The sequence below is a fragment of the Lutra lutra genome, chromosome 8 (assembly GCF_902655055.1).
Source record: "Lutra lutra chromosome 8, mLutLut1.2, whole genome shotgun sequence".
NCBI lineage: Eukaryota > Metazoa > Chordata > Mammalia > Carnivora > Mustelidae > Lutra > Lutra lutra.
In genome coordinates, this window is record NC_062285.1 from 85,314,306 (window position 1) to 85,333,242 (window position 18,937).

General features: G+C 39.1%; 1 protein-coding gene and 1 non-coding gene across 2 annotated transcripts in view; one reads left to right on the plus strand and one right to left on the minus strand.

Moving 5' to 3' along the window:
• The window catches only part of SLC15A5 (solute carrier family 15 member 5), an 80,954-nt gene that overhangs the window by 45,077 nt on the left and 16,940 nt on the right, over nt 1–18,937 (plus strand). The window contains exon 7 of the mRNA XM_047742436.1: nt 12,678–12,806. Coding sequence (XP_047598392.1) covers nt 12,678–12,806 — 129 coding nt within the window. The remainder of the gene's footprint in view (nt 1–12,677; nt 12,807–18,937) is intronic.
• On the minus strand, nt 15,948–16,054 carry LOC125108066 (U6 spliceosomal RNA). The gene has a single exon (XR_007129756.1). It is a non-coding gene; the product is annotated as a U6 spliceosomal RNA (small nuclear RNA).

Here is an 18,937-nt window from a genome sequence, read left to right on the forward strand (position 1 = left end):
CTGTAGAAGAATGTAGGGTAGTCAAGTTTCCAAGACTCCAGACACATCCAAATGAGGGGCTGCATGTGCAGTCTGCCTTTCAAAAAGAAAAAAAGAAAAAAAAATCTATGGAATTATAACTATATATGTCTACTAGACCTCTTTTTTTTAAAGATTTATTTATTTGGGGCACCTGGGTAGCTCAGTCAGTTAAGCATCTGCCTTTGGCTCAGGTCATGATCCCAGAGTCCCAGGATCAAGTCCTGCATCAGCTTCCTGCTCGGCGGGGAGTCTGCTTCTCTCACTCCCTGTGCTCCTCCCCCAGCTCATTTATTTAACTCTCTCTGAAATAAATAAATAAAATCTTTTACAAAAAATAAAAATAAAATAAAAAGATGTATTCATTTTTGAGAGAGAGAGAGAATCTTAAGCAGACTTCCTGCTGAGTGAGTAGCCTGACTCAGGCCTCCATCTTCCAACCCTGAGATCATGACCTGAGCTGAAATCAAGAGTGGGACACTTACCTGACTGAGCCACCCAGGTACACCTGTATTAGACTTCTTTTTATAATTTTAAATCATTTCACTCAATTCATTTTATATAAATAATTGTCTTATGAGATTCCAAGATGAGCCTATCACTGTTTGACACTACAAGAAATACAGAGGAACTATAAAAGAATGCCATTGCACAAATGTTTGTGACTTCCCTGATGTGGTTTCCAGAAAATTGTCAAAATTTTGTAGGCTAGATGTGAAGCAAGGTAACAGTAATGTGGGTGATGAGTGAATGCAATCAGGAAATTCCCAGACAGTTTAGCAATAGTGGTTCAACATACAAAAGCCAGAAAGGGTCTACAGCCATACCACCCTGAACGTGCCAGATCTCGTCTGATCTCAGGAGCTAAGCAGGGTTGGGCGTGGTTAGTACTTGGATGGGAGACAAAAGCCAGCAAGATACTTATAACCATAGACTATTAAAAAGGCAGATTATGTAATATAAACCACTTAGTCTACCCTTCACTGATTTACCCACGAGGAAATCAACATCCAACTAAGTCAATTGTCTTATCTGCTATTATAGATCATGGGGTAGGGACCAGAAGACTTTGTTTCGATTCCCAGCTTTGTCACTTACTACATTTGTGACCTTGAGAATTCATGCAACCTCTAAGCTTCACTTTTCTGATCTTTTAAAAAGGAAATAATTAAAATTCTTCCTTAAACCTATAAACTCCCAAAATTGAACCAGGAAGAAATTGACAACCTGAATAGACCGATATCTAGTAACGAGATTGAAGCAGTGATCAAAAACCTCCCAAAAAACAAGAGCCAAGGACCTGACAGATTCCCTGGGGAATTCTAACAAACTTTCAGAGAAGAAATAACACCTATTCTCCTGAAGCTGTTTCAAAAAATAGAAGCAGAAAGAAAACTTCCAGACTCTTTTTATGAAGCCAGCATTACCCTGACCCCCAAACCAGGCAAAGACCCTACCGAAAAGGAGAATTTCAGACCAATATCACTGATGAATATGGATGCTAAGATTCTCAACAAGATCCAAGCAAACAGGATCCAAGAGTACATTAAAAAGATTATCCACCATGACCAGGTGTGATTTATCCCTGGGATACAAGGATGGTTCAACATTCGCAAATCAATCAATGTGATAGAACAAATCAATAAGAGAAGAGAGAATAACCACATGGTCCTCTCAATTGATGCAGCAAAAGCATTTGACAAAATCCAGCATCCGCTCCTGATTAAAATGCTTCAAAGTACAGGGATAGAGGGAACATTCCTGAACTTCACAAAATCTATCTATGAAAGACCCACAGCAAATATCATCCTCAATGCGAAAAAGCTTGCAGCCTTCCTGTTGAGATCAGGAACATGACAAGGATGCCCACTCTCACCACTCTTGTTCAACATAGTATTAGAAGTCCTAGCAACAGCAATCAGACAACAAAGAGAAATAAAAGGTATCCAAATTGGCAATGAAGAAGTCAAACTCTCTCTTGTCACAGATGACATGATTCTTTATATGGAAAACCCAAAAGACTCCACTCCCAAACTACTAGAACTCATACAGCAATTCAGTAACGTGGCAGGATACAAAGTCAATGTACAGAAATCAGTGGCTTTCTTATACACTAACAGTGAAAATAGAAAGGGAAATTAGAGAATCTATTCCATTTACTATAGCACCAAGAACCATAAGATACCTGGAAATAAACCTAACCAAAGAGGTAAAGGATCTGTACTCAAGGAACTACAGAACACTCATGAAAGAAATTGAAGAAGACACAAAAAGATAGAAGACCATTCCATGCTTTTGGATCGGAAGAATAAACATTGTTAAAATGTCTATACTGCCTAGAGCAATCTATACTTTTGATGCCATTCCGATCAAAATTCCACCGGTATTTTTCAAAGAGCTGGAGCAAATAATCCTAAAATTTGTATGGAATCAGAAGAGACCCCGAATCACTAAGGAAATGTTGAAAAACAAAAATAAATCTGGTGGCATCATGTTACCTGATTTCAAGCTTTACTACAAAGCTGTGATCACCAAGACATTATGGTACTGGCATAAAAACAGACACATAGACCAGTGGAACAGAGTAGAGAGCCCAGATATGGACCCTCAACTCTATGGTCAGTTAATCTTCGACAAAACAAGAAAAAATAAACAGTGGAAAAAAGACAGTCTCTACAATAAATGGTGCTGGGAAAACCGGACAGCTATATGTAGAAGAATGAAACTCGATCATTCTCTTACACCGTACACAAAGATAAACTTGAAATGGATAAAAGACCTCAACATGAGACAGGAATCTATCAGAATCCTAGAAGAGAACATAGGCAGTAACCTCCTCAATATCAGCCACAGCAACTTCTTTCAAGATATGTCTCCAAAGGCAAAGGAAACAAAAGCAAAAATGAACTTTAGGGACTTCATCAAGATCAAAAGCTTCTGCTCAGCAAAGGAAACAGTCAACAAAACAAAGAGGCAACCCATGGAATGGGAGAAGATATTTACAAATGACAGTACAGACAAAAGGTTGATATCAAGGATCTATAAAGAACTCCTCAAACTCAACACACACAAAACAGATAATCATATAAAAAAAATGGGCAGAAGATATGAACAGACACTTCTCCAATGAAGACATACAGATGGCTATCAGACACATGAAAAAATGTTCATCATCACTAGCCATCAGGGAGATTAAAATTAAAACCATATTGAGATACTACCTTACACCAGTTAGAATGCCAAAATTAGAAATACAGGAAATAACATGTGTTGGAGAGGATGTGGAGAAAGGGGAACCCTCTTACACTGTTGGTGGGAATGCAAGTTGGTGCAGCCACTTTGGAGAACAGTGTGGAGATTCCTCAAGAAATTAAAAATAGAGCTTCCCTACGACCCTGCAATTGCACTACTGGGTATTTACCCCAAAGATACAGATGTAGTGAAAAGAAGGGTGATCTGTACCCCAATGTTTATAGCAGCAATGGCCACGGTCGCCAAACTGTGGAAAGAACCAAGATGCTCTTCAACAGATGAATGGATAAGGAAGATGTAGTCCATATACACTATGGAGTATTATGCCTCTATCTGAAAGGATGAATACCAACTTTTGTATCAACATGGACGGGACTGGAAGAGATTATGCTGAGTGAAATAAGTCAAGCAGAGAGAGTCAATTATCATATGGTTTCACTAATTTGTGGAGCATAACAAATACATGGAGGACATGGGGAGATGGAGAGGAGAAGGGAGTTGAGGGAAATTGGAAGGGGAGGTGAACCATGAGAGACTATGGACTCTGAAAAGCAACCCGAGGGTCTTGAAGGGGCAGGGGGTGGGAGGTTGGGGAAACAAGGTGGTGCGTATTAGGGAGGGCACATATAGCATGGAGCACTGGGTGTGGTGCAAAAACAATAAATACTGTTACGCTGAAAAGAAATTTTAAAAAATATATGAAAAGAAAAAAAAATTCTTCCTTATATCACAGCAGCAATGTAAGAATCAATGGGAATGGGGACTACTCCTTGAGAATTAAATGACAACATGTGAAGGGTATTTTGAACTGTAAATTGAAGAATTACTAAACAAACAAAAAAACAAACAAACAAAAAGAATTACTCTTCTGGGAGGCAGTACAGCATAGTGGTTAATATCTAAATCAGACAAATATGAGTTTAAACCCAGGGCTTTAAACCTAGTTCTGCCATTGACTAAATGTGTGACTCTAGATAAATTATTCTGCACTTCTGAGCCTTTCTCATCATCTATAAAATGTGGAGTGATTGTTATCAGGACTAAGTGAAATGTTTTATGGAGAGGAAAAGGCAGAGTATCAGTATATGGACAGCACTCAATAATTAGTAACTGTAATGTATGCTGCTAGTATTAGTATTCTAATCTTTCACATGAATGAATAGGGCAAGACTCAGGACTCAAGCACATATATCCTGCTCATAGCTCTTTCTACCACACCTACCATAAGCTGAACACCAGAGACCTGGTAGTGTGAGGAAAATTGTATCTTTCTCACGTGAGTCATCCTACATCACCCCCTTTTTTAAAGTTTTATATATTTGAGTGAGAGAGAGAGACAGAGATAGCAAGAGAGAGCACAAGTGGGGAGGAGAGGGAGAAGCAGTCTCCCCACTGAGCAGTGAGCCTGATGCAGGATTCAATCCCAGGACCCTGAGATTATGATCTGAGCCAAAGGCAGACACTTAACCAACTGAGCCACCCAGGAGCCCTCCCCCCCAATCTCTTTTTTTCCCTTACTTCTCACCTCCAATCCAACAGCAAGACTTAGTCTTTACTCTGAAATATAATTTAAATCTCACCATGTCTCACTATCTTCTTCGCTCTCCACTAGTCTACACTAGTTATCTCACTAATTCTGTCAGAGCCTCCTAACTTGTCTCCCTGCTTCTTCTCCTGCCCCAGGAGTCCATTCTCCAAAACAGCCATCATGCTCTTTCCAAAAGAGTTCCTACCATTCCCCAGCTTCAAATTTCTCAATAGGATTTTGGAGATAAATTCCTTAAATGGTGAATAAGTACATGGTTTGGCCTCTTGTACTGCTCCAACTATATTTTGTAACATTGTTTCCTCTGACCACTCCATTAGAAATTTAATGATCTTCATTCTGTGTTTCTAAAGAGTCAAACTTATTTTCACCCCAAGCCCTTTGTGTTTGCTCTTCTCTCTACCTAGAATCCCCTTTCCTCTGTTTTAAAGTGTCTGGCTTCTTCTCAACATCAAATTTTCTCAAAGATGATTTCTTCAGAGAGGTTGTCCAGGTGATCCTATCACTTTCACTCCATTACCCTCTTCCGTTTTTTCTAATAGCACTTGTCAGGACCTTCAATTATCTTATTTATATGTGTATGTTTACTGCCTGTCTCTCACTATGAGAATGTGCCGTCTTTAAGTCAAGATTCTTATCCTTATTGCCCATCCTTATGTTCTACTGTTCTTCCTTCCTTAAAAGTGCCTGTACAGAGCAGACAACATAAATATACTGAATAAACAAATTAATTAATAAAATCTATAGCTATTTCTATGTGAGTACAATAAAAATATATCACTCAAATTACCGACAATGTCCTACGTTGATGGCATTGAGCAAGGAAGCACAGTGGGTTACTTCCCAAATTTCAGTGGACATTGTTTACCATACTAAGTCATGTTATAACTTGGAGATGATCTACAAGAAAAAACAACACACACACACACACACAGAGAAAAGTTTTCAAATTATGGCTTAATTACAGCACTGTATACCCCAGCTATCTCATAACCTGTGTTTGTTTTATTTATTCAAAAAATACTGTGTTGGTATCTATAATATGACTAACACTACTCTAGAACCTTAAGGTAAATCAATTTTAAAAAAAGGATGAAAATTTCTGCCATTGTAGAACCTACCTTCTACCAAAGGGAGAAAGATCGACCTCAATGAGAAGTAATAGATACACAAAGACTTGAAAAAGTTGAAAGAGTCAGCCACAAGGATATCTGGAAAGCACATTACTGTTAGCAAGGGAGTCATTAAATGCAGAGATTAGAGTGTATCTGGTAATGAAGGGTAAGGAGTCTCGTGCAGCTGGAGGAGAGTAAGGAAGAGAAAAACTAGTAAGAGATGAGTCAGAGTGGCTGTTGTAAAGACTCTGACTTGGGCTCTGAGTGAAATGGGAAAAGGGATGACATGACATTACTCACACTTTTAAAGAAACCTTCTCTCTGCTGTCTAGAACATACTACCCTGAAGAAAAAGAGACATTAAGAATATACTACAATAAGGAAAAGGATAGAAGATAGATGAATTAAGGGAAGAAATGAGTGCCTCAGACCAGGAGAGTAGCAGTGTAGGTGGTGAGAATACTATTCTAAAGAAGGAACAATAGGGTATGAGAAAAAGAGAAGACTTACATCTAAGTTTATGGCCTGAGCACCTAGAAAGTTGCAGTTGCCATCTACAGAGAGACAAAAGGCTACAGGGGGAATAAGGTTTAGGGATAAGATCACCAGTTTCATTTTGGACATGAAAAGATGTCAGATTGAAGTGACAAATAGGGAATTGAATATCCAAGTCTGTATTTTCATATTGAGCTAAGAGATCTATGCAAATTTGAAAGTCACAAGCATATCAATGATATTTAAAGCAAGGGGACTAGTTGAGATCACCAAGGGAGTCAGGGTACACTGGGAGTCAGTGTAGACAAAGAAGAGGGTTCAAGAACTCAACCCTGAAGCATATCACATTAAGACATTAAAAGAAGATGAGAAATCTGCAAAGAAGAGAGAAAAGAAGCAAGAAAAAGCAAAACCAAGAGAACAATATCTTACCACATGAAGAAATGGTATCAAGGAGGAAGGAGTGTTCATCCATGTCAAATGCTGCTAATATGTCAAAAGAGATGAGGACTGAGAATTGACCGTTGGGTTGAGCAATTTGGCAGTTACTAGTGGTTTGGAAAAGAGCTTTCTTGTGTGGGATATGGGAATGCAGAAAAGCCTGTTTAGAATGAGTTGAAGGGATAATGGGAAGAGAATTATAGATAATTCATCTTAAGAATTTTGCAGCAAAAGAGAGCAAAGAAATGGGACAGTAACTGCCAAAGAATGGGGTTAAGAACAAGTTTTCGTGTTTGAGGAAGGAAAGATAATGGCATCATACCGCATGTTGGTGGGAATGATTCAAATGAGAGGGAAAATTTTTAAAAAGAGGGAAAATCGATGGCATTAGGAAGGGGAAAATTACTGCAAGGAGAGAGTTTGAGATCTCATTTGCAAGTTGAGAATATGGCTTTAGATAGAAGCAAGGATGGTTTATCAATGGTAACAATGTGGAGAGCAGAGTGCGTAGAGGCAGAAACTCATGGGTGCATAAGTAGGTGAGGAGATTCCTGTGGAAATTCTCTGCTGGCTGACTGATTATTTTCAGTGAAGTAGGGTGTCAGGCCATGAGCTTTGAGTGAGGATGGAAGGATAGAGTTGGGGGGTGTGAGGAGAAGGGAGAGGTAAGAAATTGTTGTCTAAGACAATGAGAGAGTGAATGAACTCGGGAGTTATAGAAATTGCCAGGGAGCATTAGGAGACCATTTGAGATTTGTGGTCAGGAATTTAAGATGAGTTGGTCAACATGGTTATGGTTATGTGTTTTTCTTCCAGAAACATTAGACTGCATGGATCTAGGAGCAGAGATGGCAGGGAGTGAATTGTTGGGCCAATGAGTCTCCAAAAGCAAGTGAAAGGCAAGGGAATGAGGACATGTGAAAGAATATGATCATAACAATTAACCACGGAATTTAAGTTGGTTAAAAAGAGTAGTAGGAATATAAAGCCATGAAAGAGGTAAGAATAACAAAAAGAGCAGAGCAGTGGAGTGGAGATCCTAAAGGAGTCTAAGCATTTTTGTGATTGAATAGCAGACAGTAAACTGGGAAGACAGAAGGTTGTAGTCAGAGAGGGATGCACAAAGTTGAGATTATGGAATGCTTACAATTGCTGGCCTAGGGCATGGGTTGGCAAGCTTTTTCTGAAAAGTGTCAGATTGTAAATAGGCTTTTCATACCAGCCAGACCCTGTTACAACTACTCAACTGTCATTGTAATGTATGAGCCATCATAGGCGTATCTAATGAAGGAGTGCAGCTGTGTTCCAATAAAACTTTATTTACAAACAGGTAGTGGGCCAAACCTCACCTGATGGTAGGTAGTTCACCATCTCCTGGTCTGAGGGACAAGTTTCAGGGTGTGACCGTGGTAATGAATGGCTAAGGTAGAGTGGAGGATGAGGACATTAGAAAGAAGGTCATGGGACTGAGAAACCAAGATCTAGCAGGATGGAAGTTTTGATAGGTGATCCCTGTATTTGACAAAATTGCCAGGAACTAAGGCAGGACTAGAACTGGAGAATGTGAAAAGGTGAGAGGAGCCGATGACTTCGAATAACAGAGGAAAATGTCCTAGAGGTTGACAGATGACTGCACAAGAGAGAAGTATTAGGTGATGCCATCGAATGATATTGACATAATCAGAAACAATAAGCCAAAGCTTTTTAGGGATGAGGAAGGAATAATGATCTGAAAATGGCTAATAGGATAAAGTTCCGTTTTCTGGGACCGGGATACTTCTCTTACATGTGTTCGAAATAACTTCTCACCAAACATAATAAGCACACCAAACAGTTGATGAACAAAATTAGAGTAAAAGAAATTTTGGCAATGAGTCCCCAGCACCAGGGGCCTCAGGAAAGTGGTTACAGCCCCGCGGTCTGTGATTCCACAGATGCTGTGATGGGGCATCCTTGCAAACACTAACCAGCCTCCACCTGGAGGCACATTTCAGCTCTCCTTGGCAGGACCAGCTTTCACACGTACCGAATATTTTTTACTGTGTCTTCACGGTAAAATGAGAATTTTGGGATAGTGGCAGACTTGTGGATACTATCTCTGCTATTATGTGTGAAAAGAAGTTCCGCAGAGCCTAAAAAATCAGGTTGATGATCACTAAAGTCGAAAGAGATCAGAACACGCAAGTCGGTGCCTGAAAATGGAGATCCGAGGACTTGAAAAGCTAAGTTCTCTAAAAGGGAACCGGAGGCTTTCAAAACGACTAAAATGACACCAAAGAGAGATTAACCAGCAGGCAGAGAGCTGGCAAAGTGTGTTCATGAATTATATACCGCACCAGAAGTTCTAGCAAGAGAAAAGCATAGGATTAATAATTAACTAGCAGAGTAATAATGGGCTTGTACGTTCTGCTTTTTCTCAGTGAAAGAAATCGGCCTACTTAGTCTTTCTGCCCATTGTTTGTCTCCTCATATTTATAGAAAGGAAAGTTCATAAGCCAAATCCTTTTTATAACAGTGAATCATTTCTTCCCAAAGCCTCTTCAGCATTTCTCTCATACGGTCCTCCAGATCTTCCAGGGGGAAAAAAAAAAAAAAAAGCACACACACACAAAAACTTGTGAGCTTGGCCTTGGGCTCCTACGGGGTGATTTGCTCTGCACAAGAGAGCCATGGCACCCATGGCCCTTGACGCCGATATCTGAAGCCCTTCTCCACAGTGTTTTATTTATCACCATCATTATCTTCACTTCCAGTAAGTATTTGTGGTATTAAGAGCCTGTTAATACTGCCCTTAGCATCGCACATGTCTCTCTGCTCTCTACCCTCCCAGAGTGGAAAATCCTGGAAAGATACCCCAGTGCCTGAGCCCACGGTGGGCTTGGCCTCATTACGCAGTCCATTTGCTGAAGCGCAGATAGGGATTCCTCTGAACGTTTATTGGAGGAGAAATAAAAACATGTGCAGGATATGCAGAAACCAAAACAGAAATGTTAAATGAATGCTAAGAAAGTGAATGAATACATTTATAGGATGTATTAGTAAGTTTATTCAAAAGGGCCAAACAAATGCAGTTCTTCTGGGGGGAAAAGCACATAAAACAGGGCTGACGTTTTCCTGAAAGAGAAGGGAGGAGATAGTAAGATCTCTTTCTCGAAAAGAAAACTAAGGGGCGCCTGGGTGGCTCTGTCACTTAAGTGTCCAACGCTTGTGCGTCCAGCTCATGATCTCAGGGTCATGAGATCGAGCCCGGAGCTGGGCTTCCGTGCTGGGTGTGAAGCTTGTTTAAGATTCTCTTTCTCCGGGCGCCTGGGTGGCTCAGTGGGTTAAAGCCTCTGCCTTCGGCTCAGGTCATGGTCCCAGAGTCCTGGAATCGAGGCCCGCATCGGGCTCTCTGCTCAGCGGGGAGCCTGCTTCCTCCTCTCTCTCTGCCTGCCTCTCTGCCTCCTTGTGATCTATCTCTATGTCAAATAAATAAATAAAATCTTTAAAAAAAAAAAAAAAAAGATTCTCTCTCTCCCTCTCCTTCTGTCCCTCCCCTATCTACAAAAAAAAAAAAAAAAAAAAAAAAAAAAAGAAGGAGAAGAAAAGGAAACTGGAGGTTTTTAGCCTCTCCAGTATATTGGTTTTCTATCACCACTTTTCTTTTTTAAACGAATTTTAATGTTTATTTATGATCTCTCACTGTAGACAAATTTGCAATGCAATGTACAAAAGAGTAAGGAGAAGCAAAATTAAAAATCCAATAATTCAACCACTCAAAGCTAACGCTGTTCCCGTTATTTTATGTATTTCCTTCTAATTTTTCACCACACATAACACGAAAGAGAGAGATCAGTGCAGTAAAGTCCTGTGTATTCACATTCCAGCTTCAATAATTTTCAAGCCAGCCGAACTTGCCTCATCTCCATCCTCACTTGCACTCTCTTCCTCCTCGTTGTGTAATTTTGAAACAAATCCCAGATATCATAGTATGATAAATGTTGTCAATATTTTGGCATGTACCCCTGAGGTTGCCATGCATATTTTCATATAGTTAATATCATATGTACAAAATCAGATATACTCATTTTCATCTATGTCTGATACCAGAAAAATTTGGGAGGGCCTTTTTAAATTAACATATCACGTATTATTTGCTTCAGGGGTACAGGTCTGTGACTCCTCAGTCTTACACAATTCACAGCACTCACCATAGCACATACCCTCCCCAATGTCCATCACCCAGCCACCCCGTCCCTCCCTCCCAAACCCCCTGCAACCCTCAGTTTGTTTCCTGAGATGAAGAGTCTCTTATGGTTTGTCTCCCTCCCCCATCCCATCTTGTTTCTTTTTTTCCCCTCCCTACCCTCCATGGGCCCCCACCCAGCCTCTCAAATTCCTCATATAAGAGAGAACATATGAAAATTGTCTTTCTCTAACTGACTTATTTCGCTCAGCATAACATCCTCTAGTTCCATCCACGTCATTGCAAATGGCAAGATTTGGGGATTTGATGGCTGCATAGTATTCCATTGTGTATGGAATGGAATCTTTATCCCACATCATCTTTATCCATTCATCTGTTGTTGGACATCTAGGTTCTTTCCATAGTCTGGCTATTGTGGACATTGCTGCTATAAACATTCGGGTGCACGTGTTGGGGGGGTTTAAGTGTTTATTTGAATTTCAGTTATTTAATATACACATAATATTATATTAGTTTCAAGTGTTTAAACAGTGATTCAGTGAGTTCACACCTCACCTGGTGCTCATCACAGGTGCACCCTCTAATCCCCATCACCTATTTCACCCATCCCCCAACCCCTCCCCTCTGGTAACCACCAGTTTGTTCTCTATAATTAAGAGTCTGTCCAAAAAAGTTATTTGTAACTGAAATTTAAAAAAAAAAAAAAGATTTCCTTCTTGATTTTTTTTCAAACTTTTGCCACCATTACCCCAACAATGACCTGGGGGAAGGAAGATAACCTTTTAGGAGACCCAAAGCTTAAGCTATAGTCTCTCTTTAGGTAACCTCTCCTTAAATAGGATAATTTAAATGCATGTAAAGGACTTTGCCAAGTAGGAACCATGTGACTTGGTAAGATTATTACTGTTAAAAATAGCCAACCTGATTCAGTTCCTACAAGTCAGCATTTTACATACATTATAATATTACATATACATTATAGCAAGTAAGAGCCACAGCACCTCTGCAAGTGAGTGATGATATTATTCCCATTTTGTAGAGAGGAACACTGAGGCTTGGAAAGTTTAAATAACTTACTTAAAATTGCAGAGGTAGTAAATAGTTGACCTGGGATTTTAGCAAAATCTTGTCTCATTCCAGAACATCCTCTTAGCCTCCATGCTAACTTTACATGATAAATTCAAGTTTTCTAGAGGGAAACTAATGATTTATGTAAAAATCACAGGATCATAGACCTTATTACTAGATTGTCATATTATCTAGTACAAGCCTCACCTCAATCCAAAATTAGTAAGAAGTATTCACATTGGGGTGAAATTTGGGTGAATACATTGGGACACTTAAACCACCAAGTAATTAAATTTTCCTTGTAGCTGTTATGTAGAGTATGTTTTGCCATATTTTACTCCTTTACATATTCTTTGCCATATTTTACTCCTTTTAGACACATGTAAATTATAACATCATAGTATGCCTTACTGTAGTAACTTTAACGAAGTCCAACCCCAATTTTGCCTTTATCAGTAAACTTTCTTTGAGGTATGATCAACACTAATTTGAATAATATTCTAGGAAGTATTTTACAGAGAATGTTCTAAATTTTTACTTTCTCTTTTCCTTTCAGTCTCTGTAATACACAGATTTGTTCCAAGTACCATCAGAGGAACCTCTATGAACTTTTTGACACTATTCAATGGATTTGGTTGTTTCATGGGGGCATTGCTGGTGGAGATGGTATATGTCATCTCAGAAGGTAAAAATAGGTTCATGGTATGCTTACATATATATATTGATTTGATGACTAGAGAATTGGGAGACAAAATCTTAAAAGAAGGGCTTTGCCAGTGTAGTCTTTTTTTAATTGATCCACTTTTGCAATTAAGATAGAATTAAGATAGGAAATAGACTCTTGCTGTATTCATTAATTTCTGGGAATTGTTTTTCTTTTGATAGGAGGAGGTAATTACAGAATGTCACTTCTCATGAGACCCTGTCTGCTGTCTTTCTTTAGTGTATTTTAGAACAAATCAGTCATTATATTCTTATTAGATCTTTCAGTGAGGTCATATTCAATAATGCCTCATAACTGGCAGAGATAATCTTCAGGAAAGGTAAGTCCTATGGAAATGTAGGTGAATGGGGTCTATGGATGATCTTTTTTCCCTGTGATTTTCCAGAAATCATGTCTATGCAAACCAAAAGAAACTGTGAATTGAATAGCAAATGGTCTTGAAAAATTTTTCCCATAGTAATTGATCAGGAGATACACCCATCTGAAAAATTTACATACAACAAAAAAATACTACTCATACGTGTGCTGACAGAAAAATCAACAGAATGACAATGATTAGATGTCATGGTGAAATGTCTCTGGCTGTATTTTAAATCCACAAGCTTTTTCCTTTATTTGTTCTAAGATGTTAACATGGCTTAACATTTTTTTTAAATTTACTTTTGCTTATTTTATGAAAATACTACAAGCTTGTTCTCTACCTTCAAAGGTATTTACAGTTGTGCACTTAAAATAATGTAAAGAAAGTGTTGGTTTGGGATCTCCTGTAACAAATTTAATTTACATAGTTTCAAACTATGGAAAAATTAACTTCTATGAATGAGAAACTCCTTTTAACACTATCTACATTCAAAAAATATTTATGGATGACCACTCTGTTCCAGGGACCATGTTGGATAGTGGGGATACCATGACAAGGAAATAAACACTCCCAAATCCTCACAAAATTTCCAGGTGCATAGGGAAGAAGTAAAATTAAGAAGGATAAATTTGATGATAGGTAGAGTAGCATTCTAGGGAACAAATGTACAATCCTTGATTGATTATTAATAAGATGAATTATTGCCCTTGTCTTAGTTAACTGAGAAAGTGGAACAAGTGTGTATTGCAATACTTGCTGTGTGCCGGGTTCTGTCCTACGTGGGATTTGTGAGATATGGTTCCATCTCTCAAAGGATGAAAATTCAAACTGTCATAATAACTCTGTGAACAGCAGCAAGTTGTTGACTGCTCTGGTGTTAGATTCTTTATGTATAAATAAGGAACAAAGCACTGGCATTAGAGTTTTATAGGATAACCAGGAAAAGTCTTACCTATATCTCTACCTAAACATTTTTTGTGTTCAGCATATGTTTATTTTCTTCAATAGTACTCAATGAAGATGTTTCTGAAATTTTGCTTTTTTTTTTTTAAGATTTTATTTATTTGAGAGAGAGTGAGAGTGCACAAGCAGAGGGAGCAGCAGGCCCCCCACTGAGCAGGGGGCCAGATACAGGACTCTGTTCCAGGACCCTGGGATCATGACTTGAGCCAAAGGCAGACACTTAACCGACTTAGCCACCCAGGTGCCCTGAAAATTTGCTTTTAAGAATGTCTATAATCAAACCATATTTGACAAATTCTAGAAGAACTACAAGGTCAAATTACTTTTTTTACAATTACTATCAGCTTATCTTTTATATAAATCTACTTTTTTCCTATGTATGTTTGAGGAACATACCCAGTTAGACAGAGCTTCACAAGACTGTTCTCACTTGAATCATTAGCCACAAGTTCAGAGGTTCCCCAGGATGGCCGTCACTTCTGATAAGCTGGCTATAAATGTGGAGGTCCCCACAGACCCCCTTCGGTTTGACAATTTGCTAGAATGACTCACAGAACTCAGGAAAGCACAGTACTTATGATTACAGCTTTATGGTGGCAAAAAAAAATACAAGTCAGAACAAGGTCTAAGAAGGTTCCAAAAGCGAAACTTCTTTCTTGAAGGGTGCAGTGGCTAGCTGGTGCACCAGTGTGTGACAATATGCAGAATATGGCCAACCAGGGAAGCTTCCTTGAACTTCGGGTGTGGAATTTTCATTGAGTTTTAATGATGTACGCAGGATTGATTGCACCATTGGCCATGTGATAGAACTTAGTCTCTGGCCTCTTTGCTCCCCAGTTGGGCTACCGCAGGGCTCAAAGCCTCAACCCTCTAATCCTGGGCTTGGTGTTCCTGGCTGGCCCGGCCCCTTCTGGGTCATCTCATTAGTATTAACTATCAGGTGGGGCTGGAGGGGCCCACCCTGTATAACAAAGGCATTCCAATTACTCAGGAAACTCAATGGGTTTAGTGTTTACCAAACAGGACCCAGGACAAAGGCCAGGCAAATTCTCTATTACACACAATTATTCGTGTCACCCACTTCATCGAAAACCTACATTTTTCTTGAGAATCTGAATAATATGATAGGAACTCTTACTTACATTATTGCATTTATTGCAGCAATCATATAAAGGCAATGTTATCCTTATTTTTGAAACGTAATCAAAACAGGAAAAAAAAAAGCAAAGTAGTCGTGTCATCACAACTAGTTACTCACAGAGATCTGACCCTTTCAGTATTCTGAAACCAACATCAATATTGCTTTTAATACACCAACAGCTATTACGAGTCACACAGTGTGAGGGCTTTTTAAATGACAGTTGTTAGTTCTGAAAAACAACCTCCTCGGATGGGGGTCTGCATGTTGGATATTACTGATAATATTCTAAATATAATAAAAGATGGATAAACAAAAGTCTATATTATTTTGGTGGAGTTCACCAAGGACAAATGGTGAGGACATCTTAGCCACATGGTTGTGAGTGGAATGCTCTGTGAACTTGCATTCAAGAGAACACCATTTAAATTACTACTTATTATTTCAATTTACTTATTCTTTTAAAGCTTTTTGTTGTTGGTGGTGGTGTTCGTGATAATACTGTGTTACATTAAGTCTTCTCTCAATAAGTTAGAATCTTTTTTTAAAATTTAAATTCAATTAGCCAACATGTAATACATCATTAGTTTCAGTTGTAGAGTTCAATAATTCATCAGTTGTATATAACATCCAGTGCTCAAAAAATATGGAAATCTTCACAAATTTGCATGTCATTCTTGCGCTGGGGCCATGCAAACCTTCTCTGTATCCTTCCAATTTTAGCATACGTGCCGCCGAAAGGGGCACCCAATAAATTAGAATCTTACAATTGGATGTTAACATCGGAGGCCATCTAGTCTAACATTGTACCCAAAACTAGATGTACACAGTGTCACCAAATACCTAGAAAATTTCTCTGCTTTGCACATTACCTTGTCTGCCCATCTGCTAACAACCATGTTCCACAGAATAAGTCTAATTTTCTATCCACATACCAACTCTTCCAACATTTGCTAAGTATTCGGAGAAACAATGAGGTACAGTGTTCAAATCCAGTAAACAGTGTTCAAATCTAGTGAACACATCTAGATATGTGTTCCCGGTTTCTGTGCCAGTAACAACAATACAGAGTTCATCATGCTGTTATCAGGATTAAGTAATTAACACACACAGTAAGTGCTCCATAAAGATGGCTATGGTCTAGTACTATGGCTTCTAGGATTAAACTTTATCAACCTGGCGTCTCTCTCCCTTTCTCTCTCTCTGCATGACAACAGAGATTGTGTTGACTATTTCAGTAGTTGCATTGTGCGTATGGTCCTATAAAACCTGAGGCTTTTTATTTTGTTATCAGTTGCTCTTAGTTAAGTTTCACTCATCCTATCACAATTTTTTTTCTGATTAAATGCAAGACTTTATCCTTGATAAATGTGAACGCACCATCTTAAGTGACAGACATTTTTTAAAACTTGATTCGGTCACCTAGTGAATTACTAATCTTTATTGCCTTACTAGCTTTGTGTAATCTGCAAACTTAGTAAGCAAGTTCCTAGACTACTTCCAGGTAATTGACAAAATTGGTGATTTAGACAGGACCAAAAATAGAGCCTTGTGGAAAGTTCCCACGGACGTCACTCACTGCCAGTTATCAACTAATCTTCCCCTTTTAGATGTAATCAGCTCCCACTTCTTCTAATTGCTATCATTCAGCCCATGCTCTTCTCCACCGTTCCCTGAAAGACGTCACAAGAGACTTTGTCATATGTTTTTCTGGGAGCAGGATATATCTGTGTTTTGATAATCCCTTTAGCCATCAGAATAGAATTCATCAAGAAAGGAAATGATGTTATTTAGAGGATTTGGTTCTTGTGACCCTAACTTGGCTCATGTGACTAATAGGGCCCCTAAAAAAGAGTGATCCTTTGACTTCCGGTAGGTCACCATCTTCCCTAAGACGGTTTCCTCTTATTTGAAAAAGGGAATGCTGCACTCCACTTTTCTCAGAGATGACGAGAGGATAGAATTAAATAGTCCATTGGATCATTTTCAGACCAGAGATTCTTTTAAATAGAAAATTAAGTCATATATGATATAGTAGCCCCTCTGGTTAAAAACAAGACCAGTCTTTTAGTCAAACAACCAGACCAGTTTTTTTGACAGAACCGACCAGAGCGACACCAGCACTGCAACTATGTACTTAAGCCTCCCACACGCCTCCGCATTCCATTTAGCATATAAGATATTTTAAACCTTTAAGGATTCATGTCAGCTGAGCATGTGTGTATGTGAGTGTGTGTAAGTGTGTGTGTGTAAGTGTTGGTCTTTGATTGGGAGAGATGATCGGCTCTCACAGTCTCCCAGTCTCTAAGCCGCATTAGTCATTTTTAGCACCATGATGGAGAATGGTGTGAATGCGGTAAATTCAAAAGATTTCTCAAAACTTGACTGTGCAGACAGATAACTGTTAGAGTGACATTTGCAGTACAAGTGAGAAAACTGATCCTTCGGGGATCTCTAACTCCGAGTGCTTTAAAGGAGAAGATACAAGACTAAACCCATCTTCCTACACTAATCATTTCAGGAATAGTTTCTCTAAAAGTAGCAATGCTAATATGAGGGAATGAAAAAGTCAGTCAAACTGCTTATTTCCATTATATCCCATTAGCAACCAGATCAATGTTCTCACACGCATGGGTTCAAGCTTACCTTTTGACAAAAATAACAAAACAGAGTTCAGTGGAAAGTGACATCTTCGTTATGGACGTGCAGGCGATTGAAAGATCCAAAGCAAAAATGTCTAAGGGAAAAAGAATAATTGGGCAGAATCAGGAAGTGAAGGAATACATCTTCTTGTCCCTGTTAGTCCTTCCGCCTAGAGTTCCGAAAGGAGAGAAGGATTTAGCTGTTTGATTCCCATCAAGATCATTTTAAATTAAAAGTGTGATTGTTTAAATTCCTCATTTGAATATCTGTGATTATTGAGACCACAGACAGCCATGACAGCCTGAATCACAGAGTCACTCTTGAAAGAGGAATTTACAGTGGCAGTAAACTTGAAAGAAAATATTTATACACCTGGAAAGCTATTTAACTGGTTTCCATGGGTCCGTGCTTATTTTCCCAGAGATATTTCTTTCAAATTCATGCCATTGCTTCAGGTCCAGCCTCACCTGGGTTTTGAGATGAGATTTTTAGACCTAAGTGTTGGGGCCAATTTAATGTTAAAACCTATTTAACTGGGGCACCTGGGTGGCTCAGTGGGTTAGAGCCTCTGCCTTCGGCTCAGGTCATGATCCCAGGGTCCTGGGATCGAGCCCCGAATCGGGCTCTCTGCTCAGCAGGAAGCCTGCTTCCTCCTCTCTCTCTGCCTGCTTCTCTGTGATCTCCATCTGTCAAATAAATAAATAAAATCTTTAAAAAAAAAAAAACCTATTTAACTATTAGGGTCTGCTTAGCCAGAGCAACTCCATATTGCCTAGGTAGCCATATTGTTGTTTACATCCACGGACTTCATTCCAGGAATAAACGACCCAGTAGTTCCTGGTATGGTTCCAGGTATCCATTCTGGGGTAAACACCTTAACAATAGAAGCCACGTACCTTGCATCTGCTGTTATGCCCTATAAAACCAGCCTGTGAGATCAGGAGGGGGTCGCTCTCTTTGGAGGCAGCCCTGGCCGGTCAGTCTGAC